General features: G+C 41.5%; 1 protein-coding gene across 5 annotated transcripts; it reads right to left on the reverse strand.

Moving 5' to 3' along the window:
- Positions 1-47: 47 nt before the first annotated feature.
- On the reverse strand, positions 48-27842 carry LOC126248990 (MYG1 exonuclease). 5 transcript variants are annotated; one of them, XM_049950561.1, is made up of 3 exons: positions 27652-27842; positions 19571-19723; positions 48-2240 (listed from the first exon to the last, which is right to left on the reverse strand). In XM_049950561.1, the coding sequence occupies exons 2-3, from the start codon at positions 19677-19679 to the stop codon at positions 1213-1215; spliced, it is 1137 nt and encodes a 378-aa protein (XP_049806518.1). In that variant the 5' UTR covers positions 19680-19723; positions 27652-27842; the 3' UTR covers positions 48-1212. The 5 variants fall into 5 exon arrangements, with proteins under 5 accessions (XP_049806518.1, XP_049806519.1, XP_049806520.1 ...); XM_049950562.1 differs by having other exon boundaries at positions 27615-27842; XM_049950563.1 differs by lacking the exon at positions 19571-19723.

Raw genomic sequence — 27842 nt, forward strand, 5'->3', positions numbered from 1 at the left:
AGCAAAGCAGTAATAATTTATTCTCTATATATTTAGAAATAAGTGTATACTTGCATAAATGCATATTTCAGATTGTGATTATTCCTATGCTGAGTAGGCCTGTACATAGTAATAATACATTATTATTCTGGCAAATATTTAATAAAATTCTCAGATGTCTATTTTCACTTTCTACATTTTGATAAGACAATTAATTATGCACAACTGTAGCTAGATAAGATTTTCCACTCAATGAACCTATGTAACAGTTCCCATGGTTCAGGAGAGATATGAAATAACTGAGGAAACAGTCTTCCTTGCAAAGAAAGTGAAAGTCATCATAGTCTTCTTGTTTACTATATCATGCAACTACTTGCTTGACTTTCGTTTACTTATATTTACTGCAAAACACCTAACTTACTTACAATGAGCACTATTCTACAAATAGATCGCTGCACCCTGTCCGGTCTCCGTTAAGTCACAGCTGACCATAGAAGGCAACAGTCCGTTCTGCCCTCATGGCCAGACCGCTGTCTGAGTCTTAGATGTTTTTAGAAAAGATGGGCTCCATGTGATGGAGACTGTGCAGTTGTAGCAGTAGACAATAATCTTAAACCAACTAAAGTAGAAATGTAGTCTGCATGTGAAATGGTTTTGGCAGAAATAATGATCCTAAATGTGATGAAAGTTCTAGTGATGCCACTGTCAAATTTTTTATACATCGGTATTTACTTATTGGTCTACTGTGTAGTCCCATTTTTAAGTCTTTCATAGTGTCACTTTAACAGTTACTACCATTGTGGGATTTCTTCATTTTATTACATGTGTAGGTACATGAAACAACATAGTCACCAACTATTAAAATTGTTATAACGAGATACTTCGATTCTGGCCATTATTACCTTGTAAAAATTGTATGTTACAGAAGCAGTCACACTGTAAATGAATAATCTCATGTATTTTACCATGAACCCTCGTTCACTAAAGCTACAGCTGCTTTAGTTCAAATTTCGAAACTTCCCGATTTCACACACACACACACACACACACACACACACACACACACAGCTGGTCAGGTTGTTTATGCCCATGTAGCATCCACTGGGAAAAAAATCTTTACAACACAAAATTGATGAATGCAATACGTTATCATACATACAAAGGTAATGACTGGGTTGGTACGTATTACCTTAATGTTATCACTGTGAAGACATTTTAAACACTGTGAAAACACTAAGCTGTTAGTGACTTAGCAGCCATTTCAAGAACACCAGTGTACGTTTTATTTCCTCCAATAAAGCCTGTCGCATGGACAAAAATACAACCTGCAATCCCAGCTTTTACACTCAACTCTTCATCTCTCAAGCCACACCAAGCTTCACATAAGAACTTGCGACACACAAAGCTTTGTGGTGCAATGGGTACACACTGGACTCTCCATTTCCCTGCGTGATCTTGATACAGCACATATTTTATAGTTGGCTCGATGTGTAACTTTTCTTCCAGCTCAAAGAGATGATCCTTCCAAGGGCAGCCACCATTTGACAGTAACATTATCTCACCAGAAGGATGTGTCTCATAACGGTTATTTACTGCCTTACGAACAATATCATGAGCAGGCCACCAAACGTGGGCCCAATATTTTATGTGGTCTTCAAATTCTTTTCCAACAAGACAATAGGCTTCGTTAAATCTATCTATGTCACTGTCACTTACACCGTTCCAAAATGGATTTAACCTTGCGACACGAGCTGATAAGTTGGTGCAAATTCTGTAACTTGGTTCGCCGTTGAACATAGGTACTCCATTATCAATGCCATCTATTTCTTGAATGAAGAATTCATATACCTTGTCGTATACAGCAGATATTAGTTTGTCATCAGTTGAGTCTAGGATTATCTTCAATACTCTATGGCCAAAATGGAAATACACAAGACCAGCACTGCTAAGTTTAGTTTTCCACTTATACTTTTCAGACAGTGAACTCATACTTTCATCAAAATTTCTCTGATGATGGTCATAGTAATGCTTTGATGGGTCATAAACACCACCAACATCAACAACAACATCACATTCTTTTATAATAGCTTCCTCTCTAGTTCTGACAATTTTTGCATCATTATATTCCGGCAATCTCTTCAACATATAGCAAGCAAGAGCTTCGTCGCAGTGGAAAACTCCATCATGAGTGCAAATTCTTGGTCTAGTCACAGAACACATTTTCCCAGATGTATTAGAAACAGAAAGTGTACCAGCTCTACCTGAAACAAAAGAAAGGATGAGAATAATAAAATTGTCCCACATTCATGGACACCTGAATACATTAATAGCAACTTGTACATAGTTCTGAGTTCAGAATTGTCATTATACTAAAGTAAACTCAAAAATTATTGATTTTTCTGAATTCCTTAAGGTGCTGTAGTATCCAGCATATCCTATGAACATCAGAAGTGAGGAAGCAATAACTTTTGAATTTAATAATCTGGAACACTATTCTGGTGCAAAAAAAAAAAAAAAAAAACACCTTCTTAATTTATACTTTTCTGAGTCCCCTGTCTCTACTTATGTATAAGGTTTGGAAAATTTTGTCATGTATTGAAACAATTTTACTGTGAAAATTACAAATTTTATGGCATTTAAGCAACAAATTATGATTGGCATATATCATATTTAACGAGCAGAAAGAAATTCTGGTGGATCTATCTGTTCAAATAAAAGATTATCTACCAGTTGAATACAAAACAGTGTTCAAGATTGAGTCTATTCCTGTTTTAGTAAAACAAAAATGACATTTCATTTTGTATGAATAAAGTACAAATAATTATCATCTACCAGTTGAATACAAAACAGTGTTCAAGATTGAGTCTATTCCTGTTTTAGTAAAACAAAAATGACATTTCATTTTGTATGAATAAAGTACAAATAATTATCATGTGATTAAGTCTATCAAAGGCACACCAAGAAAAGTAATAACCAAGGAAATTGTCACAAAAACAAATTTCTGTTGATGTACTATCATCATCAATTATACTATGATTACCTGGGCATCTGCAAAGATGAAGTTCATCTTAGGTAAGTAATACTATTGTGTTTCACAGCCAAGCTGTTTTTCAATTAGAGATGACATGGTCTGTATGAAAGTTTAATAACAAAGGCAATAAAGGACACCACTGTCTGACACCTTGATATACAATTATCTGCATCCACTTCAATGTTTGATTTGTGTTAAAGGCATTTATTAGACTGACTAGGACTTTCTTCCATAATTTCCCATAGTTTACATCTAACCACTCATACGTTTTACCACAATCTATGAATGCTACAAATTTAAGTCTTAATTCCCTGTGTTCTATCAATCAATTTTGTCGTAACAAATGTATAATCTGTACAGGGTCTTCCACTCAAAGTGATCATTTGACAGTCTCAAAACTGATATAAGATTCAGTCTATTTCTTAATATTTTGACAGATTTTGTATCCTGGGTTAAATAGGCTGATTTCTTGGTAATTCTTAACATTATTTTTATGTTATCTTTTAAATATTGGTATAAAAACGGCTTCAGCCCAGTCATCTGGTACTACGTTACTAGTCATCCAACAAATATTAATGAAGTCCAGTAGCATTTTAACAAACAGATTAGAATAATAATTCATCAGTGCCACATAAACAGAATCTACACACACTACTTTCTTATTTTTAAATTCTTAAGACTTTTAAGACTGTGCAGATATCAGAACAGTTCCATTCTCCTTGACTCTTATATCTATTTTTATACTCTCTCCCTGGAGTTCTTTATCATATTTTCCAATTTTTTTTCTTTGGTATGGTTTATTAAGGAATTTAATATTTTAAAAGCCTTATTTTGGAGTCCATATAGATCAGCTTCAATTTCATTGATATACTTCCCAGCTTTGTTATCTCAGTTTTTTTTCTTAATTTCTCCTTGTACAACTGCACATCACATTTTATATTGCTCACCACAGTGTGTACGCACAGATGAATTGTTAACCCTTTACAGATAGCACAGCAATCAAGTCAGATACTCAACCATGTGTAAAGTGCCTCTACATGAGGATATGGCAATAGCAATCAGTGAGACATTCACATTTCAAGTGGACTTTGTCCATAAGCATGGGTAAATGTAAGGGAGTGACGTAGTGACAAAAACGGGCAGTCACGTTTGGCAGTGCCCACAGTCACACAGTGTGCATGAAGTTGCTGCATTTGTTGGCATTTCACAGTAGATTGTTCAAAGTGTCTGCAAGCAGTGGAGTAACACACATGGCCATAAAACATGTCAAAACTGTAGTCTGAACAAAATCCTGTCTGAGAAGGGTAGAGACATGTTTCACAGCTTGTGAATCAAAATTACTTCCAAACACAACAGGAATTGCTGCAGGCAGTGATTAAAGGTCCATTTCCACCTCTTAATGAGAGAGAGTTGCACCGACAACTGCATGCAATGAACATTTGGAGTCTCTCACTTCACAAGAGGCCACTGCTCGCACAGGCACATAAAGACAGCAACAGCAAAGTTCATCAGGCTGAAAGAATATGTGACTGATTCTACAAACGAAACGTCGGCTATGTTGGAACAGTGGGTAAAACACCGACATCAGCATCCTCACAATTTGGCAGTACTGTACGATTAAATCCTCAACAAGTGGCTTGCCCTGGATATGACCTACCTGCACAACCTTGCGGACTCACTTCCTAATCGAATCCAAGTGGTTATCGAGTCCACAGGCTGGAATTGCATGGTATTAAATGAAGCTTGTAATGATTTCTCAAGGGATGACTAATTTTTTTGTCCAGAGAGTTTACTTTATCTTCAAAATTTTCATTATTTAAATATTTCACTTTAACTTTTTTCTTGCCTCTGATATACGCTGCCCGACTGAAAAAAATGAAGCGCCAAGAAGATACAGTCAGATGTCAATGTAACCTACCTACCTAAGTTAGACTTTGCAGTGGCCGACCGGCAGCCAGGTATTACATCTAAGACTGTACATGGTTACAACACTCAGGAGGAGGGATTACCTTCATTACTAATTGCTAAATCTATCAGTGGGTCAGAAAGGACAACTACAAAAATATTTGATCATCTGTCCAATAACATAAAATCCGACATGCGGCCATACAAATTTTGGATGTGAAATCATTTCTGAAAAGTGTCTACTCAACACAGAAATATTTAAACACTGTTAGCATGTGAATATAGTAACAAAATAGATTTATTTTGTTGATATATGGATGTTTCACTTGTAACATTGCTAGTTACAAAGACTAATGTGTTCAAAACTTCGTGGCAGAATAAAACTGTGCCAGACAGAGACTCGAACTCGGGATCTATGCCTTTCGCAGGCAAGTGCTCTCTGCACCCACTGCTGCAGAGTGAAAAAATTTCATTCTGGACTAATGTGTTCATTTTTACTCAGTCTAAGGCACTGTGTTTAGTTTTTTGTAAATGGCCAACATACAGCCATACAAACACACACACACAGTCTGTACACTGAATCATTACCTATAGTTTTCTCATTAGTGAAATGAAGGGATCTTGCAATAGCCTCCAGTTTTGCTGTGGAAGCGCTGTAAGCTCCTAGTAAAGATTATTGTTCATTACCTTCAGCATGTGTGAAAGCATAGCGTGTCTTTTCCACGTGTTTAGAGCCATAAACACAGATAATTTTAGCACCTTGTTATTTCCAGCAGACTTCGAAGAAAACATTGGAAAACAATAGGGGTGAAAGGATACACACCACAGGGAGCACGTGAGGGTCACACTACTCTGTAGGTAAATTCTACAGTGAGGGAGGTGAAGGTCCCTATAGAGAATTCCACAATGCATTCCAATTTGGAAGTTCACCATGGGTCGACCATCAGGGGAGAGGAAAAGAATCTGATACCCCAGATGGCGGATGCTAATTGCACAGCAGTTGATAATGTCAAAACCATTGAGGTAGAAACCTGGGATCAACCAGAAGACCATCACTGGGGCTCTCATGAAAGCCATTGGTGGCCAGCCTTCAGCCACAATGATTAACTTCATCTAATAACCACAAAGCCAATGGTACTGTCTAAAGAATATATCTGACATCCATAGTCTAATCATGACAAGTACAATGTGCCATATGATTATTGTTATTATTATTATTATTATTATTATTATTATTGCTATTACAATATCAGAGAAGGAAAGTTGCCACTCACCATATAGCGGATATGCTGAGTCGCGATAGGCACAACAAAAAGATTCACAGAATTAAAGCTTTGGCCATTAAGGCCTTTGTCAGCAGTACACACACACACACACACACACACACACACACACACACACACGTAAACGCAACTTGCGCACACATCTGTAGTCTCAGAGCTGAAACTACACGGCAGTGTGGTGTGTGTGTGTGTGGGGGGGGGGGGGGGATGTGTATGTGTGTTTACTGCTGACAAAGGCCTTCATGGCCGAAAGCTTTAATTGTGTGAATCTTTGTGTTGTGCCTATCACGACTCAGCGTCTTCGCTATGTGACGAGTGGCAACTTTCCTTGTCTGGTACGGTTACATTCCATCCTGGATTTTCCATTGTTTTATTATTATTAGGTTTTTTTTTTGGGGGGGGGGGGGCTTAAGGGCGCTCAACTACTGAGGTCATTAGCGCCCAGTCACAATTGTTAGAGCACATAGAATCTAGTAAAACACAAGAGGGGGGGGGGGGGGGGGGGCGACACCAGAAAGTTCTTACAAAGATGCAGATAAAATAAGTGAAAGAGTTAGATGTCTTTGGACAAGCCAGTCAAAATAATGAAACGAAGAACACGAGCAGCTGCTGGAGCGTCATCAGCTAAAATATCCTGTAAAGCAGATGGCAGAGACAGGACAACACGAGATTGACTAAAACGGGGACACGACAATAAAACATGGCGCACTATTAATGCATGACCACAAGGGCACTGCGGGGCTGGGTCACCGGAGAGCAGGTAGCGGTGGCTAAACCGGCAATGCCCAATCCGCAACCTGTTCAGAAGGACCTCTTCTCGCTGAGATGGTCGGGAGGAGGTTGCCCAAGCAGTTGGGAACGGTTTTACTGCCCGGAGCTTGTTTCCTTGAAGTGATGACCAAGTATCCCACCACGACACAAGCCTCTTACAAACAACCCCACTAACGTCAGATGACGGGACACAATGGGAGGCTGGCCGAGGCAGGAGGACTGCAGCCTTGGCTGCAGCATCAGCAGCCTCATTCCCAGGCACTCCTACATGGCCGGGAACCCACAGAAAGCTGACAGGAGAGCCATCTGCAGCAAAAGAATGTAGGGACTGCTGGATCCGTTGCACCAAGGGATGGACCGGATATGGAGCTCCAAGGCTCTGAAGAGCACTGAGTGAATCAGAGCAGAGTACATACGATGAATGGCGGTGGCGGCGGGCATACTGAACGGCCTGATGTAGAGCAAAAACCTCGGTCGTAAAGCTGGAACATTGGTCGAGGAGCCGGTATTTAAAGGCGACAGCCCCGACTACAAAGGCACAGCTGACACCATCGTCAGTTTTGGAGCCATCAGTGTAAATAAAGGTGTGATTGGCAAGTCGCGCACGAAGTTCGACAAACCATGAGCAATACACTGCAGCCGGAGTACCATCCTTCGGGAGCGAGCTGAGGTCGAGATAAATATGAACCGGAGCCTGGAGCCCAGGTGGTGTCGGGCTCTCACCCTCTCTGAAGGTGGTAGGGAGGACAAAATCCAATTGTCGAAGCAGGCGATGAAATCGGACTCCAGGGGGCAGCAGGGCAGACACATACAATCCATACTGACGGTCGAGAGAATCGGCGAAGAAGGACTGGTAAGAGGGTTGGTCGGGCATCGACAACAGCCGGCAGGCACACCGACAAAGCAGTACGTCGCGCCGGTAGGTCAATGGTAATTCGGCAGCTTCAGCATAAAGACTCTCAATGGGACTAGTGTAGAATGCTCCGGTCGCAAGTCGTAACCCCCTATGGTGGATGGAGTTGAGACGGCGTAAGAGGGATGGCCGAGCAGACGAATAGACGAGGCTCCCATAATCCAGCTTTGATCGGACTATGGACCGATACAAGCGAAGCAGGACAGTGCAATCCGCTCCCCAAGATGAACCGCTAAGAACTCCGAGGACATTAAGGGAACGTGTACAACGGGCAGCCAAATAAGAGACGTGCGGAGACCAACAAAGTTTCCTGTCCAGTGTGAGCCCTAGAAACTTAGTTGTTTCCACGAAGAGGAGAACAAGGATGGGGGAAGGAACGCTTTATATCGCCAAAAGTTGATGCAAACCGTCTTCTCTTCAGAGAACCAGAAGCCATTTGCCACACTCCACGAGTATAGGCTGTCTAGACAACACTGAAGGCAGCGCTCCAGGAGGCATGTTCTCTGGGCACTGCAGTAGATCGCGAAGTCATCGACAAAAAGAGAGCCTGAGACATTAGGTGGAATGCAATCCATAATTTGATTGATCGCTATGGCAAAAAGGGCTACGCTCAAGACAGAGCCCTGAGGCACTCCGTTCTCCTGGAGGAAGACGTTGGACAATACGGAACCCACACTTACCCTAAACTTTCGATCTGTTAAAAAGGAATCAATAAAAGGGACAGGCGACCGCGTAGACCCCACGTGTGCATAGTGCGGAGGATACCTCCTCTCCAACAGGTATCATAAGCCTTCTCCAAATTGAAGAACACGGCTACCGTTTGGTGCTTTCGCAAAAAGTTGTTCATGATGAATGTCGACAAGGTCACAAGGTGGTCAACAGCGGAGCGGCGGCGACGAAAGCCGCATTGAACATTGGTAAGTAGCCGTCGAGATTCAAGAATCCAAACTAACCGAGCGTTAACCATGCGCTCCATCACCTTACAGACACAGCTTGTAAGAGAAATGGGGCAGTAACTAGAAGGAAGGTGTCTATCCTTCCCGGGTTTTGGTATAGGAACAACAACGGCGTCACGCCAACGCATGGGGACTTGACCTTCTGTCCAGATGCGATTGTAGGTACGAAGAAGGAAGCTTTTGCCTGCTGGAGAAAGGTGGGCCAGCATCTGAACGTGAATGGCATCTGGCCCCGGAGCAGAGGACCGGGACAGTGCAAGTGCACGTTCGAGTTCCCGCATAGTAAAGGGGGCATTATAATTTTCCAGATTCAGCGAGTGGAAGGAAGGTCGCCGAGCCTCTTCTGCCTCTTTCCTGGGAAGGAAGGCAGGGTGGTAATGGGCGGAGCTTGAAACCTCCGCGAAAAAGCGGCCGAAGGCGTTGGAGACGTCCACAGGATCAACAAGGACCTCATTACCTGAAGGCAGGCCAGGTACCGAGGAGTGGGCCTTAATGCCCGACAGTCGGCGCAGGCCACCCCAGACGACAGAAGAGGGAGTAAAACTGTTAAAGGAGCTGGTGAAAGAGGCCCAACAAGCTTTTTTGCTGTCTTTGATGACTCTACGGCATTGCGCTCGGAGTCGTTTGTATCCAATACAATTCGCCGAGGTAGGATGGCGGCGAAAGGTGCGTAAAGCACATCGTCGAGCACGGATAGCGTCTCTACAAGCCTCATTCCACCAGGGGACGGAAACGCGACGTGAAGAAGAGGTAGTACGAGGAATGGAACGTTCGGCAGCATTGATGATAACAGCCGTGAGGTATTCGACCTGACTGTCACAACTGAGAATCGTTGTCCGGAAAAGTCGCCAGGGAGGAGTAAAGTCCCCAGTCAGCTTTCGGTATGTTCCAGCTCGAAGGACGTGGGGATGGGGTGTGGTGCAGGAGACGAACGACACAGGGGAAGTGGTCGCTCGAATAGGTGTCAGAAAGGACATACCACTCGAACCGAAGGGCAAGAGTGGTAGAACAGATCGAGAGGTCCAAGTGGGAGTAGGTATGAGTAGAGTCTGAGAGGAAAGTCGGGGCACCAGTATTGAGGCAGACAGGATTGAGATGGTTTAAGACATCTGCCAAGAGGGAGCCTCTCTGACAGGATGCAGGAGAGCCCCAAAGGGGATGATGGGCATTGAAGTTGCCAAACAATAAAAGCGGCGGAGGAAGCTGAACAATCAGATGCATCATGTCAGCCCGACTAACTGCGGATGACGATGGAGTGTAGACGGTACAAACAGAAAAAGTAAAGGCAGAAAGAGTAATACGGATAGCTATTGCTTGGAGTGGGGTGGTCAATGGGATGGGATGGTAATAGACATCGTCCCGAATGAGCAACATGACCCCACCATGAGCTGGAATACCGTCCACAGGGGTGAGGTCAAACCGCTCCGAGGTATAGTGGGTAAAAGCAATACGGTCAGTTGGGCGCAACTTGGTTTCCTGGAGACCAAGGACGAGCGGACAGTGCAGGCGGAGGAGCAGTTGTAATTCCTCCCGATTAGATCGAATACCTCTTATGTTCCAATGTAACAAAGCCATCGCTAGTCAGAAAAAAGGGGGAACGAAACAGGTGAAGAGCGGGTCACCTCGATGGCCGCAGAGGGCCAGGTTTCGAGGGAACAACGCTACAACCGGCGGGAGGCGGATCCTGTTCCATCGAGTCGTCGCCAGCTGCGGCCGCTTTCCCGGGTTGCGTAATAGGGGCAGCATCATTCGCTGACGAGAGGCCAGCTGAGCGCCTGGCAGCAGAGCGTCCCGGCGAAACTGAGGACAGCCGGGAGCAGCGACTCGCGGATGGAGTGTCAGACGAAACGCGCCGGGGTGGAGAGCAGTTTATAATGTATTAAATAAAGTCTGCCTCCCTTACCCATCAGTTTAGGGATGAGGCCAGACAGTTCACAAAAATATCACACTGGTATCGGCATCTATGAGAATGGTGGGTAGATCTCCAGTATCAGTATATACGAGGTGTGACAATATAGTAACGAGACTAATTTTCTTTGCCAGATGTGGCAACCCTGCAGGCTTGTGTAGGCACAATATCTTTGACTTTCGTCTATAAGCTTCTTCAAGTCCCAGCAGCACATAGATGCAACTGCTCAGTCGTGAGTTGTGCTGTAATAAGTTAACACATGTTTGTGTCTCTTGTTGTGGAAATGGAACCGCATAATATTGCAAAATGGTATGCCGTTTCTTTTTGCGTTAAATTGTGTGAAAACACGACGACAACTTACTGTAAGCTTCAGAAGGCTTTTGGAGAGGAGGTTATGTCAAGAGCTCAAGTTTTTTGTTGGCATAAAATGTTTAGTGAAGGCAGAACGAATGTTGAAGATGAAGACCGCAGTGGACGACCATCAACCTCACGGACGGATGTCAACTTTTCCAGGGTGGGTGAACTCTTACAATCTGATCAAAGATTATCCATGAAAATGATTGCAGAACAACTGAACATCAATCGAAAAATGGTTCGTCTAATAGTAACTGAAGATCTTGGTATGAGAAAGATTTGTGCAAAAATGGTCCCCAAAAATCTCACACCACAGCAGCAAGAAACACGGAAAAATGTGGTAGCCAATCTATTAGAGCACACTGAAATCAATCCAGAATTGTTGACCCGTGTTATCACTGGTGATGAAAGTAGTTTTTCCTCTCTTCAGTACGATCCAGAGACAAAATGCAAAATTTCGCTATGGTGCTCAAAGGGATCACCCAGACCAAAAAAAGCTCACACGTCAAAGTCAAAAGTGAAATGCACGCTTGTGTGCTTCTTTGATTCCACGGGAATTCTTCATAAAGACTGGGTACCTCCTGGACAAACAGTTAACCAATATTACTACTAAGAAATTTTGGAAAGACTTTGTAAAAGAGTTTTTCGTGTCCATGCCAACATTGCTGATAATTTGATTCTGCATCACGATACTGCTCTGTCAGTACAGCAATTTTTAACCTCAAAACAAATTTCAGTACTAACACAGCCACCTTATTCACCAGATATCGCTCCGTGCGACTTTTTTCTGTTTCCAAGAGTCAAAATGGTGGTCAAGGGACACCATTTTCAAACACAAGATGTCCAAAAAGCTGTGACGAGGGTCTTGGAAGATATCACAGAAGATGAGTTCCAGAAATGTTACCATCAATGGCAGAAGTGCTGGAAAAGGGAACTACTTTGAAGGAGACAAAACTAAACTTGACTAAAATGGTAAGCAACATTTTTATTCCCCCCCCCCCCCCCCCACATCAGTCTCATTACTTTATTGTCGCACCTCGTAGAACACATATGGACGCAATATGCTGAACGGTAAGCAGCACACCACAAACTTCACAGAGTGGTGGAGCCTCCTGCCGGAGTAGGAAGCCATGAGTTAAAGGGCTATGCCTGATGTGCAGTCTGGTAAGCAGAACCTCCTTCCAGCGGTGAGGCTGAAATGAAATCCGCCAAGCCTTTGTGGTCGATTTGAGTGACTGCAGTTTGTTGTCTGTCACCTGCAACCATTCAGCCTCCCACTGTCACATGATGCATCTGTCAGAAAATAAGATGATGGCATGCAACAGGGACATTGATGGACAGCACTATCTCAACATTCTTCCCTGGCGACTTTGTCGGCCATGTCATTGCCCTGTATCCCACTGTGGTCAGGTACCCAGAAGAAGATCACCACCTTGCCACGGTGTTGGAGCCACTGTTAAGTAATCATGGGTGAGCTGAATCAGCAGGTCTACTGGATACATTTGGTTAAGAGCTTGCAATGCACTAAGAGACTCAGAACAGACAAGAAACCGTGTACAGCGATGTCTGTGAACCCTCTGCAGTGCCATCAGAATGCCATACAACTCTGCATCATAATTTGTAAATTGTTCTGGAAGATGCACTTTAAAAACTCTGTCAGGGAAAACAACAGAACAACCGAAAAGCATTATCCTGCTGGGATTCATCTGTATAAATAACAATAAAACTGTGGTACATACTTAAAATAGACGAAAACAAAGTTGTTAAAACAAAACCTGTTGTACAAGTTTTCTAGTACTGTGTCAAGCTTAAAATCACTCTGGGCCTCTGAAGGTGCCATCCCTGCATGTGTAGTTTGATTCCCGAGAGATCCAGATCCTTGAGACAGTCTGTAGCACGTATACCAAATGGCTTGGACACTTGTGGCCGATTCCTGAACAGTCGTTCAGAGCTGGGTTGGACCAATGAACTAAATGCCAATGACAGGAGACGCTGAGTTTTTCAGCACCTGTCGAGCCAAAAGGATACGTCACCAAATCCTGAGTGGTAGTTCACCAGCCTCTGCACACAGACTCTGAACAGAGCTGATCCGAAAGGCTCCAGTCTATATCCAAATGTCCTCATGATGGACAGCGTCTAACATCCTGAGGTAGGAAGGACAGGCTGATCCGTAGACCACACTGCCTGAGTGAACAAATGCCCTATAAAACTGCATGAGGCGGGACATGTCATCTCCCTATGTTTTTCCACTAAGGCATTTCAAAATATTCAATGACTGGAAGTCCTTTGTTCGTAGGTCTTTCAGGTGTGGGAGCCAAGTTAATTTTGAGTCAAATAATAAACACTCTTGAAAACTTAAAATATTGTCCCCCCATTGTGACCACTGGTTGGTTAAAACTCCGACGAGCACAGTTTCACTTGACACATGTAGTCTTCTCTGGTGAGAACCAAAAACCAGTTGCCCCGGACCAGGTTTCCAACCTCTTAATCATCAGCTGTAGCTGCCTCCTCGTCGTCGTCGTCGTAAGATCAGAGGAAGAGAAGAAGATTGCAAAGTCATCTACAAACAAAGAGCATTTGACAGGGTTCCTGACTGCAGAGAAAATGCCATTTATAGCAATGGCATGTGACACTGAACACTGCCCTGGGGCACCCCCACTCTCCTAAACATAGCAATCTGACATGGCATCGCCAACACGATACCAAACACGTCCGTCCTCGAGAAATGATTGGAACAGAAGCGGCAGATAGCCCCATTCATGAAGTTGGCAAAGGATGCTGTACCTCCAAGTAGTGACATATGCTTTTTCAAGGTCAAAAAATGCACAAATCAAATGGTTTCGGTGTAAAAAGGACTGCTGTATCACTGTCTCCAGTAGAACTAAGTTGTCAAGGGTGGAACGATAGTGCCTGAAACCGCACTGGGAGTGGCTCAGGTGACTTCAGGATTCGAGCAGCCAGACAAGGTGATACAAAGAACACACTGTGACATTAAAGGGTGTGATAACTTTCACAGCAGTTGCTTGCATGGTCATAGTAAGAGGGACAGGAAAGGAGTGGCATCTGTCATCAAGGAAAATAGCCACTCCCCAATGTGCTATAGAAGTGTATAAAGGAGGTAAGATCATTGCCCTGAGAAGTATGGCTAAGAAAGCAAACAACATTAAGTTTACACATGCACCTTGTTTTAAAGTGACAAGCATGGGACAATCCTGTCAGTTTACAGTCTACGAGAAGGCCCAAAATCAAGATCTACAACTACCTGAGGGTGTTGGTTTCCAAGTAGAGCTCTGGCTCTAGACTGACCAGGGCGAAACAAGAAAAATCCATGACCCGTGCTTTAGCACATAACAACTGAAAGCCAAGGTACATTGCCCAAGCAGCAGCTTTTTATAAGTACTACTGCTTCTTTCAGTTGATTAATAAGCTAAGGCCACAAACTGGAGGCTATAGCAAATGCAGAAGTCATCAACATGAAGTATGAGTGTGACTACCAGTCCTACAAGTCTACTGATGGCTGTGAAAAGAGTGTAACACTCAACACTGATTGCTGAAGGGCATTGATATCTTGGACATGTGTGAAAGTGAAGCACACACTGACTAATCCAAAATAGTCAAGGTGACAAATTGGTAAAGCACCACTGAAACCCCAATTGTGAAGTGTGATTAAAGTGTGGTGACTACAAACAGTACCATATGCTTTATGCAAATTGAAAAGGAGAGTGATAAGGAGTTAATACTTAGCAAAGGTCTGTAAAATGGCTGTTTTCAACCAGGCCATGTGGATCATCCTCTCAGAAGCCTTCTGTGGACAAAAGACCTCGTGATTCAAGAATCCAGAACGATTGATGGGTCACCACCATAGAGGAAATTTGCACAGCCCATTTGCGAGTCTGATTGTATATAGGTGTTAGTGGAAATTAGGTTTTGGTGTGAGGTGTTGGGATTAGAATGATAGTGTTGTCCCGCCACTAGGAGAAGAATTTACCTCCACGTGAGATATAACTGAAAACTATCAGAAGGTAATGTTCATGATACACGTTTGTTAATTGAGGCAGGACCTGGGGCTATGCTGCAGAATAAGTCAAGGGCTGTAAACAATTCCCATGTGTTAAAAGGTTTGTTATATGGCTCGGAGTAGTTTTGAGTACAAGATACACAGACTCACTGTTTACATTCTTGGAAAGTGGGAGGTTCAAAAGTAGATGCTGACACCATCAAGCAGGTTGAGAAACATTTGGCAAGGACATTGGGATCGGTAGAGACACTTCCCTTATGTAAGAAAACAGCATAGGTCATCAGCTGCTAGTGACCTAGCAGACCCTACAGCTTATCCCACATCTGAGAGGAAGATCTGTGCACTGCCAAAGAGGAGACATAAAATTGCCATTGTTGTGTACCAGGCTTGAGAGACACACAAGCTCTACCACAAGAGGCCACCAGCAGACAAGTACAACCACTTGCCTGGTGCCATGCCATGTCCAATAACGCGTCCTACTCATCCACTGATAGTGTTGCTAGCTGCTAAAGATAGCATTGCCAACTGCGGACTATTTTGCTTCTACCTAGTACTGACGAGGATGAAGATTCTTCACCCAAAAGGCAGAAAAATGACGCTCCACATACTAATCAGTTATGATCCTGCAGTCTGACAACACAGTTCAGTTCCTGCAGCCAACTCAGTACAGTGCCTGCAGAGCATATTTCCATGATTTCCATTCAAAGTCTACATTTCAACTTAACAGTCACTATTTATGGATAACCAGGGCAGTTAAACAAGTGCCTGCATAATTACTTTGAGCCATGATGACAATATCATAGACAGCCAAGAGACAGCAAAATTTCACTGTATTAGCTATAGGGCATCAGGTGCGATGCATGAAACTGTTACAATAGTTAAGTAAAAATTTGTAATAAACTTTTTATAAATGTTATTGTTATTTCTTATTGTGTTGCCACACTTTTGTTCTAGTGTCACCCTGTCAAGCAAGTGTTTAATTAGTGATCGTACTAGAGTGCAATCTGCCACACATTTTATTTAACTGTAACATATTATGTAAATTGAGGGTGGAGGGGAGAGAAAGGAAAGGAACTATTGATGTCAGCTGCATCAAGTGGCTGTGTGGGTTGGCTGAGAGGTGGGCCGAAACATCCCGCGTTGTTGTGATAAAGACTGCATCCAGGTGGCGCAATAGTTAACACAACTGCCTAGTAAGCAGGACATCCCAGGTTCGAATCCCGGTCTGGCACACATTTTCACTTGTTGTTGACGCTAATTCTGAATAAAGTCCCGATAAAGCTGACATCATCAATAGTTCCTTCTCTTCCCTTTCCTTTCTCCCCCCTCCACCTCCAGTTTACATAATATGTATCACAGCTGTGGACTGCACATGGTGTCTGTTCTTTCGGACATGTCCAAGAGAACAAACACAATGTATACATATATAATTGATTCGCCTCAATGGGCAAAGAATCCATCACCTTCAGTGTGGATGCATAATAATGTTTGACCTCCTGCACGAATCTCAAAGTACCAAGCATGGAGGACACAGACGGGCTCTGCAGATAGGTGGTGTTACGTGGGAATGTGGGTCTGCCAACATGCATGCCAAGGTATTCTGTGCAACTGCGATAAGTACTGGGTCCAGGTGATGCAGTGGTTAAAGCAACTGCCTAGTAAGCAGGAGATCCCAGGTTTGAATCCCAGACCAGCACCATATTCACTCATGCTGCTGATTCTGCATAAAGTCCCAAGGCACCCAACATCTATAGTTGCCTCCCTTTCCTTTCTTCCCCCACCCCCCCCCCCCCACCCCCTCCAACTACAATTTACGTAATATGCTTCTTTCAGTTGATTGATAAGCTAAGGCCACAAACTGGAGGCTATAGCAAATGCAGAAGTCATCAACATAAAGTATGAGTGTGACTACCAGTCCTACAAGTCTACTGATGGCTGTGAAAAGAGTGTAACACTCAACACTGATTGCTAAAGGGCATTGATCTCTTGGACATGTGTGAAAGTGAAGCACACACTGACTAATCCAAAATAGTCAAGGTGACAATGTTTCAGCAGCATAGATGATTGCAACAAAGACATCTCTGAGGACATCATCAATGGTTCCTGAAATAAAAGGGGGTGAGGGACTATCAAGGTGGTGATGGAGGTCTGTATCTGCCAGCTCACCCTTTGAAGCGCCCAGCATGGTGACCAGTATGTTGAATGGTGATGTTAGTTGGGACCACTGGAAAGTGGTCCTGTCACACAGATTGTTTTGCACATATGATTTTATCCAATTCACTGGTCAAGAAAATACTGCGAGCCGCAAAAAATGGGTATGGGTTGCATTGTTGAGATATCACAGGCTGAAATCGGAAAGTAGTTTCTCTAATCAGAAGACACCTTTCCACACTGCTCGATACTTCTACACAGGATATTATGTGCACTGAAATCCCCTAGCAGATGGAAGGGTGAGGGGAGTTGCTGCATCAATTGGATCATCTTTGGACACACTATTTGCCTATCAGGAGGTGTGTAAATATTACAGAGGGTGACAGAGGTTACCTGAACCCACAGATCTATCAAATCTGACTGTGTAGACACACCCATTCACTACAAACATCAATGTGAAAGAGTACAGACCCCCTCCTACCCCGAAAATCTCTGAAGGTTGGCACAGTTTACACATCAGGCATGGTAACGAAACATCCTGGCAGATTAAAACTCTGTGCCGGACCAAGACTCAAACTCGGGACCTTAGCCTTTCGCAGGAAAGTGCTCTACCAACTGAGCTACCCAAGCACGACTCACGCCCCACACTCACAGCTTTACTTCTGACAGTACCTCGTCTCCTACCTTCCAAACTTTACAGAAGCTCTCCTGCAAACCTTGCAGAACTAGTACTCCTGAAAGAAAGGATATTGCGGAGACATGGCTTAGCCACAGCCTGGGGGATGTTTCCAGAATGAGAAACTTCCTGGCAGATTAAAACTGTGTCCCAGACAGACTCTTAACTTGGGACCTTTGCCTTTCGCCGGCAAGTGCTCTACCACTAGAGCACTTGGTATGATAGTTGCATTTGCCATTGTAGATGATTGTGTCAACAGTACCTGTTATGCTCTGCATACCTTTAGAGGTCTTAGAAGTGGGTTTTTCTGCTGGCGAAGCAAATTATTTTATGGAGGTGGGGGCTGTATTGCCAAAAATGACTTCATTCCCTCAGGATACTGTACACATTTCATGACAATGGTCTCCTGGATTTTCTTCTCACAAATAAATACCACGCATTCTAGACTCCATGTAATATGACTGTTACAACAAATGACATACACACAAAGCTACACATAGGGTACCTCATTCATGTGCAGTAAACCGCTTCTACCACATGTAGCCTGGCCTGTACACAGCATGTTAGTATGCTCCGACCTTTGGCTCTTTAAACAGCACATGAGGTTGGCAATGTAAGGTCAAGAATTTCAGGTGAATGAAGCCAGCATAATTATACTTTAGGAATCTGGGTACATTAAATGTAGGTATGAATGTTCTGTTCTTCTCTAGTTCTCTATGAACCTCTCTTATGATATTATTTATTGACTACACCTTGCTTACATTCCTGAAACAACTCATTTGTGTTTAAATGCATAAGGTCCCTGCAGCTAACAATTCCTTTGTTGGAGTTCAATGCTGTGTGTAGCTCCTGGTGATTGGCTACTCACAAAGTGTATTACCATTTAGAAACCTTTCTCCTTGGGAAACTTTTGCTGTTCCACAGAGGCCCAATGTGCAGCCACAGAAAAACATCAACCGAAACAGAGGCTGCATACAATCCTGATGGTCAAGTTTCCCATTCTCCAACAACGTTACAATCTTATACCTTGCAATGATCCACTGAAGCAGGTCCAGAGGATGGTGCCAGAGAACTAGCTGTGCTCACCAATCCTCAGCTCAGGAACTCTGGATTCACCAGACCGCTATCCACCATTACTGGCTTGGCCTCTGATGGGAGTATACAGGATAATTAAAGAGATTAGGCTTGCTGTACAGATACAGAATTAGTACAGGGGCCGATAGTCATAAAACACACAATCACATAAGAGCTGTGAGCCCCTTGTGTAGATGAAGCTGTTGGTATGTTCAAGAAAGAATAAACAAATCATGTTTTTCATTTTGCTTGGTTCTGCTTTCTATCCCACAGAGGATATTTTTGTATAAATGTCTCTCCCCCTCATAACCCATGGAAAATGGAGTAGTGTTACTTCATCACATATTCAACATTAGTAATTACATTTCTGGCAGTTCCTTTAAAAAAGAAATGAAGAAAATATACTTTTCATGTTAAACAGGCTGCAGTTTAGTTTTTGACATGTCTAATGATCACCGATATGTCACTTAGTGAATAAGAAAGCCTTAGGTAAGAAATATAGTTTAATAAAATGAAAAATGCCTATAAAACATTATTTTCAGTTACTGACCTTTCTGACAAATGTGTAGAGGTCTGTGAAGGTGAGATCTAAAATGACAACAGTATGCTACACAGAAGCGCTTAATCTGGATGGAACCAAACAGTGCTGATGGCAACATTCACTGTCCTTGAGAAATTTCATCTTCCCATTACTCAAGTATTTCTAAAACAAAATAAGGACAAAATTAATATAGTATCTACAGTAAATAAAATGACATTCAAAATTAAACTTTTAAATAAGTACGAGGAGCCATGCAGATTAAAACTATGAGCCGGACTAGGACTTTACCCCTGAACCTCGACTTTTGCAGGCAATGCTCTTTATCAACTGAATTATGCAGGCATGACTCAAGACTTGCCCTCACAGCTTCACTTCTGGCAGTACATCTCCTATATTCCAAATTCACAGATCTCCTGCATACAATGCAGGATTAGCACTCCTGGAAGAAAGGATATTATGGAGAACTGGCTTCATCACAGCCCAGGGGATTTTCCCCAAATGAATCTTTCACTCTGTAGCAAAGTGTGTGCTGTTCTGACCATACACTATTAAGTTAGGTAACTGATGAAGCCCAGTGCACCACATTACAGACAAAAGTTCTTTCCTAAATGCAAGTCCACGCGTATTTCCCAGAATGTCTCAAAAACACTGCATCCAATGCTGTTTAGCATATCTGCAATATTTCTGTTCAAGTCTCTTTCACTATCATCGAACAAAAATGCACAATAGAAGTTGTGGAGGAAATATCTTTGAAACATGATTCTGAATTTCATGATGGCTTCAAACTTTTCATTGATCATAAATAGGGAGTTTCACAGGGAACATGAGAAAGAAGCCCTGCCCCACACACAGAATGGTGCAGTAACAGTTAAGATGGTGTAAACCAGCTTGCTTCCAGCAATGCACCCACTATATCTGTGGTTTGTGCATCTTCTAAACTATCTTCTTGAATGTGAATAGTGAGCTTTGTTTTCAGAGAGATGCTCATTTGTAGTATCTACTTCAATAATACTAGCAAAGACCATACATACACAGTGCATTGAAAAGAACAGTGTTATTGTATACAGTATTGACTGATTACCAACACTGGCAGTTGCTGGAAATAAAACATTTGCGGCCAGAATTTTTCTGAATTCTAGGGAGCCAAGTGCGCCAGAAAAATATTAGTTTTTTTAAATGAACACACCACCATTTGACTGTATTGTTATTTATTTAATTATGAGCCAGGTTTCAGCCTTTTATGCCATTTTCAAGTGATTGAGTTTATGTCAGTAACGTATATTGCAGGACATCAAGCTCAAAATTGGCCAATTTGCCAATTTTGAGCATGACGTCCTGCAACATAAATTAATGAGAAACTAAATCACTTGAAACCGGCACAAAAGGCCGAAACCTGGGTCGTAATTAAATGAGCAACAATACAGTCAAATAGCAGTTTGTTCATTTAAACATTATTGTATGACTGTTGCTCAGTAACATAAAAAAAATATTAGCTACAGGTTCTACAATTCCTATGTGAGATAACCAATGGAGGCAGCAGAAACATTACACCATCTCCATTGAATATGAGCTCTAGATTTACCACACATTTTTCTGAAACCAATTTCACCTTTCTACCGAACCTTCACATTCCAAACTCTCTGTGGATCTCTTAAGTTTTCATATTGACAATACCAACTTATGATCCTAGAAGTAAATTTCTGAATTCATTCAATGGCTGCTGTCACACATGCTTGACAAGAACCCCAAAAACCTAGAGCACAACTATAGAATGAGGTGCAGTGCACTTACTCAGAACCCTTGCCATCAAATTATCTATAGTCTGTTCACAAAGAGATAAACAATAGCTCCCTAGTTTTAGATCAGCAGAACTGTGTCGGCTTTGACTCATTCATGTTTTGCGCCCAGCCGCTGTCAACCTCAGCTATTTAATACCAAAGGAGGGAAGGAAAGACTACGAGTTTAATGTCCTCTTGATATTGAGATCATTAAAGGCAGAATCAAATATGGAACTTTGCGTATGCAGCCACTTTGAAGTACCCATTGTTGTGCCCTGTTATGTTGTGTTCCAAATTAATACATCTTGTGATGAAATGGTTCATGGCCCAACATGGGCAACACCAAATACTCCTTCACTCCTCGGAGACAAGCAGGGAGTCATACTTTCCAACCCCATGTGCTCACACCATTTCATATCACTTTGCAACAATAGCCTAGATATTCAATTTAAGTGACAGTGTCGAGCGCACCCTACTAATGCTGTATTCAAATGATGCAAGATTGTTTATCCTACTCATCCACATTAACTTACACTTTTCTACATTTAGAGCACTCTGCCATTTATGATGCCAATTAGAAATTTTGTCTAAGTCATCTTTGTGCACACCACGGCGAAATCATCAAATAGCCATAAATTGCTTCTCAGTCCGTCCATCAGGTCATTTCTGTACATGGAAAACAAAAGCGGTTCTACTACACTTCCCTGGGGCACTCCTGATGGTACCCTTGTCTCTAACTTGCTGATGAAAACCATGTACTGGTTTCTATTACCTAAAAAGTCTTCAAGTCATTCTCATATCTTAGAACCTAAACCTTATGCTGTGACATCCATCAACAGTCTGCAATGGGGCATATTGGTCTGTAATTGTGTGGGTCAATTCTTTTACCTTTGTTATCTACAGGAGTCACCTGCACTTTTTTCCGTTACTTTTGTCTTTTCACTGCACGAGAGATTCATGATAAATGTAGACTAAGAGAGGGATCAATGCCATAGAGTTCTCTGTGTAAAACCAAACTGGGCACCTATCTAGAACTGTTGACTTATTTGTTTCCAACACTTTCAGTCACTTCTCTACCCCACAGATACCAATTTCTACATCCTCCATGTGGGAGTCTGTACAACAGGCAAACAACGGTATGTTTGTAAAATCCTCTTGCGTGAATCTTCTTATGAACAAACAATTTTCTACTAAGTTTTGCCAGTCAACATTTGCATGCTCCATTTTGAAGAGTGCAACACTCTCAGTTCCCTCAGCATTTTGTAAATTTGATTATTAAACTACAGAGGGTCCTTTCCAACTTCAACTTTGTCCATGATCCCTCTACATCAGTCATAATGGAGCTAAACGATATCCATTCACTGTCTAAGTGGGATGCTAACATGTGCTTTCTGCTTTTTGTAGCATAAACTCTCTCCTGGCCTTCTTGACAGCTTATTAACTTTAGTAACCATTGCCACTATGATGACATCAAGTTCACTAATTCCTGTTTCTATACTGACAGTGTCGATGTAAGGCCTGTTTGTAGCTAGGTCTAAAATATTTCCATTGTGTGTGGGTTGTCTAACTAGTTTCTCAATGCAGTTTTTGGAAAACATGTTCAGAAATACTTCACAAGACTGTCTATATCACCTACACTGAATCTGTAAACATTTCCATCTATACTTGGTAAGTTAAAGTCACCTTCAACTAATATTGCATTATCTGGGTATCTCTACAATGCTGACCGTAGACTTTCTTCTAATGACTCTAGAACTGCCACAACAGAATAGGGTGTCCCATAAAAACATCCATCAATTAACTTTATTTCACCTAGACCTGCTATATGCGGGTAGATAGCTACTGTCACACTCAAATAATTCGACCTTAACAGAGATAATATTTTTGTCAACTGCAATGAACACACCCTCTCCTATGGTATCTAATGTCTTTCCAATATACATTCCATGAATCACTAAATATCTCAGAGCTTTCTACTTCGGGTTTCAGCCACCTCTCAGTCCCAAGAATAATAAGAGAGAGAGAGAGAGAGAGAGAGAAATTCCCTGGAGGGCAGTAAATTTGGGAGCTTTGTTATGGATACTTTGAAAATTTACTGTTAAAATTTTGACCTTCTAAATGTGTGTAGGTGTACATCATCTGATTTTGTTCTTTGTGTGTCGACTGGTGAGCGTTCATCACAAGACTTCAATTTCTCGCCTTGCTATAAAAAAACAACAACAACATGTTCGTTCCACAAGTTCTCAGACTGATGCCTGACTGTCTGTGACTGATGGTTACTGCCCGTCCAAAACAAATAAATAAATGATTGCTGAGCAAATATACATGTGACTACTACTCAAGTTATATCAGGTTTTCCTCAATCTTATGTCCATTACCTTGCCCTTGTCCACACATGGGAGTGAACTACTATCTAGCAAATCACAACAAAATTCAAATATGTCATTCTGCATTTACTTATGCACTTCCAATGACTATTTTTCTGTAGATAATACCATGGTCAGTGAACAATACTGATTAGTGCTGCAGATACTAACAAACTGTTTATTTATGCTGAGAGCACATTGGACCCAGTAGCTTTCTTGAGGCAAGGAGAGTTCCTGTCATATATGCCTCTTAATACTGTCATAAGAGCATGGGAAGTTTGTTCTCTAGCATTGTCCAGCATTAAATAAGCATGGTCTCTGTTATTTCTCTGGGGGAAAATGCTGTAGTTATATCATTTACATACCTATCAGAATTTATGCTTTGGTGAAGAAGATTGGTCCAATACATTGTGTTGCACTAACTGCTCAATACATTGTCTTGCACTAACTGCTCAATACATTGTCTTGCACTAACTGCTCACAACACTTCTGTTTTCACATAACACAGGTGCTCTTGATGTAGATGATGATGAATTTCAGAACTCTTACATTTATTGTCTGAGAGTGCACATAACCCAATAAAAGCAACCATACTTCATAAGAAAAAACAGCATTTTAGAATCAATCTCTCCCACATGCACAGATTGCAATAGCCAGTTATTGTACTGGTGGCAAGCAACAGTCTCTACCAATACTTACTAAGATTTCAATTTGCATTTGTGCACAAGTTTGGGAGCAGATGCTGCTGACACTAGTCTTAAGTGTCTACACAACACAGGACACCGTGCTTCCAGAGTATATGAAACTGCTTTAATTATACAGTGGTAACATTAGTTTTGTTGGTGATTGACTTTTCTATATGAAGCTTTCAATATTGCTTCAGCTTTCAAAGAAACTGTCAGCTTTTCACCTAATCTACAGCTTGGGCTACTCTACAGATCAGCATACCACTAACATTTCATATTCACACTTGATGGCTTCATCAACCGCAGCCAAATTGTCGTCTTTCAAGCTAAACTATATCTTAAGCTATGCTACAGATCAGTCTCTCACAACAAACAACATCAGAAAAAATACAGAGAAATAAGTGTTCCATTCTCTTACTGTTTACACGTGTATATCACACACCACAAAATAATTATGTCACAGCTGACATCCAGTATCGATAAGTTCAGTTGACATTTGCCCCAGCTGTTTTGAGTGTTGTTTTTAAGCAGTTCTTCTGCTGTTTCCTTCATTTCATCCTTTCACCCCCCCCCCCTCCTTACCACAAAACTCAAACTTAATACAAGTCTCTCCACCACTCCCACCCTGCCTGCCAGATACTGGGTACTCCCTTGTGCTTTTGCGCTTGACCACCTGACTGCAAATTGTACATTGCTGAAGCCACAGTTCAGGTTTCTAAAGCATTTTTATACTGAGAAGGCTATTTAAAAATACTGTGAGAACATAATACAACAGATACATTTCAGGCCACAGGTACATTCTGAGATCCGTCGAAGATGCTCCACTGGGCAAATTGCAAAATCTTTAGAAGTAAATTAGAATATTATGGTGTCACAGGGACATCTGAGAAATGGTTCAAATACTATCTCTCAAAAAGGAATCAAATAGTGTCAACAAGAAAGTACGTTTCTACTAAAATATTGGTCATTATTCAACTGAAAAATACACGCTTCACACAACATTTCAAGACCCTTACTTTTTCTGTGCATATTAATGACACTATGTCAGTAACATAACCAGATGCTAAGTTTGTTATAATTGTATGTCATACAAACTTTGTGATAAACAGCAAGCAAACTATAATGTTAGAAACAACTATAATGACATGTTTCTGGATATTGGTAAATGTTTTCTACCTGATCATTTCCCATTAAATCTCAAAAAGACACTGTAGCCTATACAGTTCAAAACTTTCAAGAGGTTTCCACCCAAGGTACGTCCTACACCATTGATGAATATATTTACAGAACCAAATTAAATTCTTAATATTAGTATATATCATTATTTAACGTGAAATTGGCACCTGCACTTCATTGCAGTAATGTAATAAACGTAAATATTGAAAACTGCTTGCAGTTTGATTCTGCATAATTACACCTGCCCAATAAATGTGATGCATTACAGTCTACCATATACAAATTTACTGGCTTGTGACCACTTTGATTTTAACATTCAAATGATAATATACTCTTAACACATCTTTGACAATCATTTCACTTATGATATGTGAAAGGAACATTAGCAGATAAGTTCTTGGGCCCTACTAGCCGATATTAGATATGAGTCAACATATCTCACTGGATGCAGACTTCGAAACCAACGACCACAGTAATGGTGAGTTTGAATGGAAATCACTCTCCCCGAAGGATATAGTAGCAAAAGCCAGTAACTCAGTAACTTACGGTAGCTATGGCCTCTCCAACTTTATTGTGAAACAAATGGCCATCCCCTGTGCTGCTTTATAAACTAGATGTTAGAGGAACGTTCCTTTCCTCACTGTATAAAGCTAAGTGTAATTTTACCACTGCATAAAAATGGAGATAGGGAATCACCACAAAATTACAGACCCATTGCCATAGACCCAGTATTATATAAAATCATTGAAGTAATAATGAAAAAGCAATGCAATGAATATTTCAAGAACAATCGCCTCTTAAATCAGGTCCAGTATGGACTTTGTGAAGGTCAGTCCTTGCTTAACCCAGAGCAGAATATTGCTTTAGCTGTCTTTAACGGGATTTGAACATAAATAACATAGATGTGCCACAGTGCTTGACCTAACAAAGGACTTTGACACAATATCACATAATATTCTTGTAAACAAACTTAAACAGTGTGGGATAATTGATAAGTGGTTGGCATTACTACAATTGTACTCATTGAGTATGAAGCAAATAGTCAGGCTTTCTGACTGCTATAAGAGGAACGGCATAGGAATCAGTGTTTGGACCATTTTTGTTCACTGTTTCTGTTAATGATCTGCCCAGACTGCTACCTTTGAAACCCGTAGTGTATGCAGATAGTATCATGTTTATTATTTCTTATAATGACAAAAGTACTACGGAGGAAATGAATAACATTATTGCTGGTTTAGAGCAAATGAATTAAAATCAAACAGCTGCAACTGGGTTTTCACCTTTACACAAAACTGAACAAACACACACACACACACACACACACACACACACACACACACAAAATAAGCTATTACGTGCACGTAGGGTCTAAGAACCAACACTCTACGCCAAATTTATTTCATTGATAACAAAATAATTACTGTCCCAAGTCTATACACATTTTACACCCTTATGCACACCAAGAATAACTGGAATAAACAACACAAGATTGAGTGGTCACACTTACAGAACTGGAACTCTGAATATTCTCTGGACTAGACTTAAAAAACTTTCTGCATGCAGGAAGGTCTCTTTTCAACAACTTACCCAGTGGGAATAGGAAGTTAAATACTAATAAGTTTAGAAAGATAAAAGATTCGTGGTTGAAAGAAAAATCTTTCTATACTGTTGACGAATTTTGTAAATAGAAACGTAGTGATCTATTAGTTTAATTATAAACAAACAGCTTCCATCCTTATTATTCATAAAATAGTGTGACAACATTTTATAGGTAGTGTGGCCACATTTAGCCAATATAATTATAAAGTTGTCCAGTTGCGTGCTGTGCAATACAATCTGTATTTCAAAAGCACGGTGCCTTATGCATCTTGAAAGCTGTCTTATGGGCTAATCAATTAATGAAACGTTTGTTGTTCAGTCAGTGGTAAACGAACGGCTTCTTTCATTAGTTAACCGCTGCTGGAAAACCAGTAAGCTCACTGACAAAGTCACAAGAGCACGAACAATAAAAAAATTAGAGAAAAGGGCAACTCTATCATCGACTTACAACACATAATAAGGAACATCCTTAAAACAATATTTACATTTGAGCACTCCCAGCAATCAGCTTTAACACGTGTAATCGTCGTGTACTGAAGCCGGTATTACTCGACGATCCGCCGCAAACGGTACTGGACTACTGGTCTAGCGCGACAGCCATCTAGCGGTAGAACGGGTGAAACTACGAAAATTAGCAGACACATTATCCGAGCGCCGGAACAGATAGCAGCTCTAA

This window comes from Schistocerca nitens, chromosome 3, assembly GCF_023898315.1.
Source record: "Schistocerca nitens isolate TAMUIC-IGC-003100 chromosome 3, iqSchNite1.1, whole genome shotgun sequence".
In the NCBI taxonomy this organism is placed as follows: domain Eukaryota; kingdom Metazoa; phylum Arthropoda; class Insecta; order Orthoptera; family Acrididae; genus Schistocerca; species Schistocerca nitens.

Excerpts from the sequence above, each read along its gene's own strand:
- LOC126248990 (XM_049950561.1), bottom strand. The coding sequence starts at position 19,679 with ATGTTGCCATCAGCACTGTTTGGTTCCATCCAGATTAAGCGCTTCTGT. Across the intron at positions 2,241-19,570 it reads TCTACACATTTGTCAGAAAG|GTAGAGCTGGTACACTTTCT; the intron begins GTCAGTAACTGA and ends CTTTTGTTTCAG.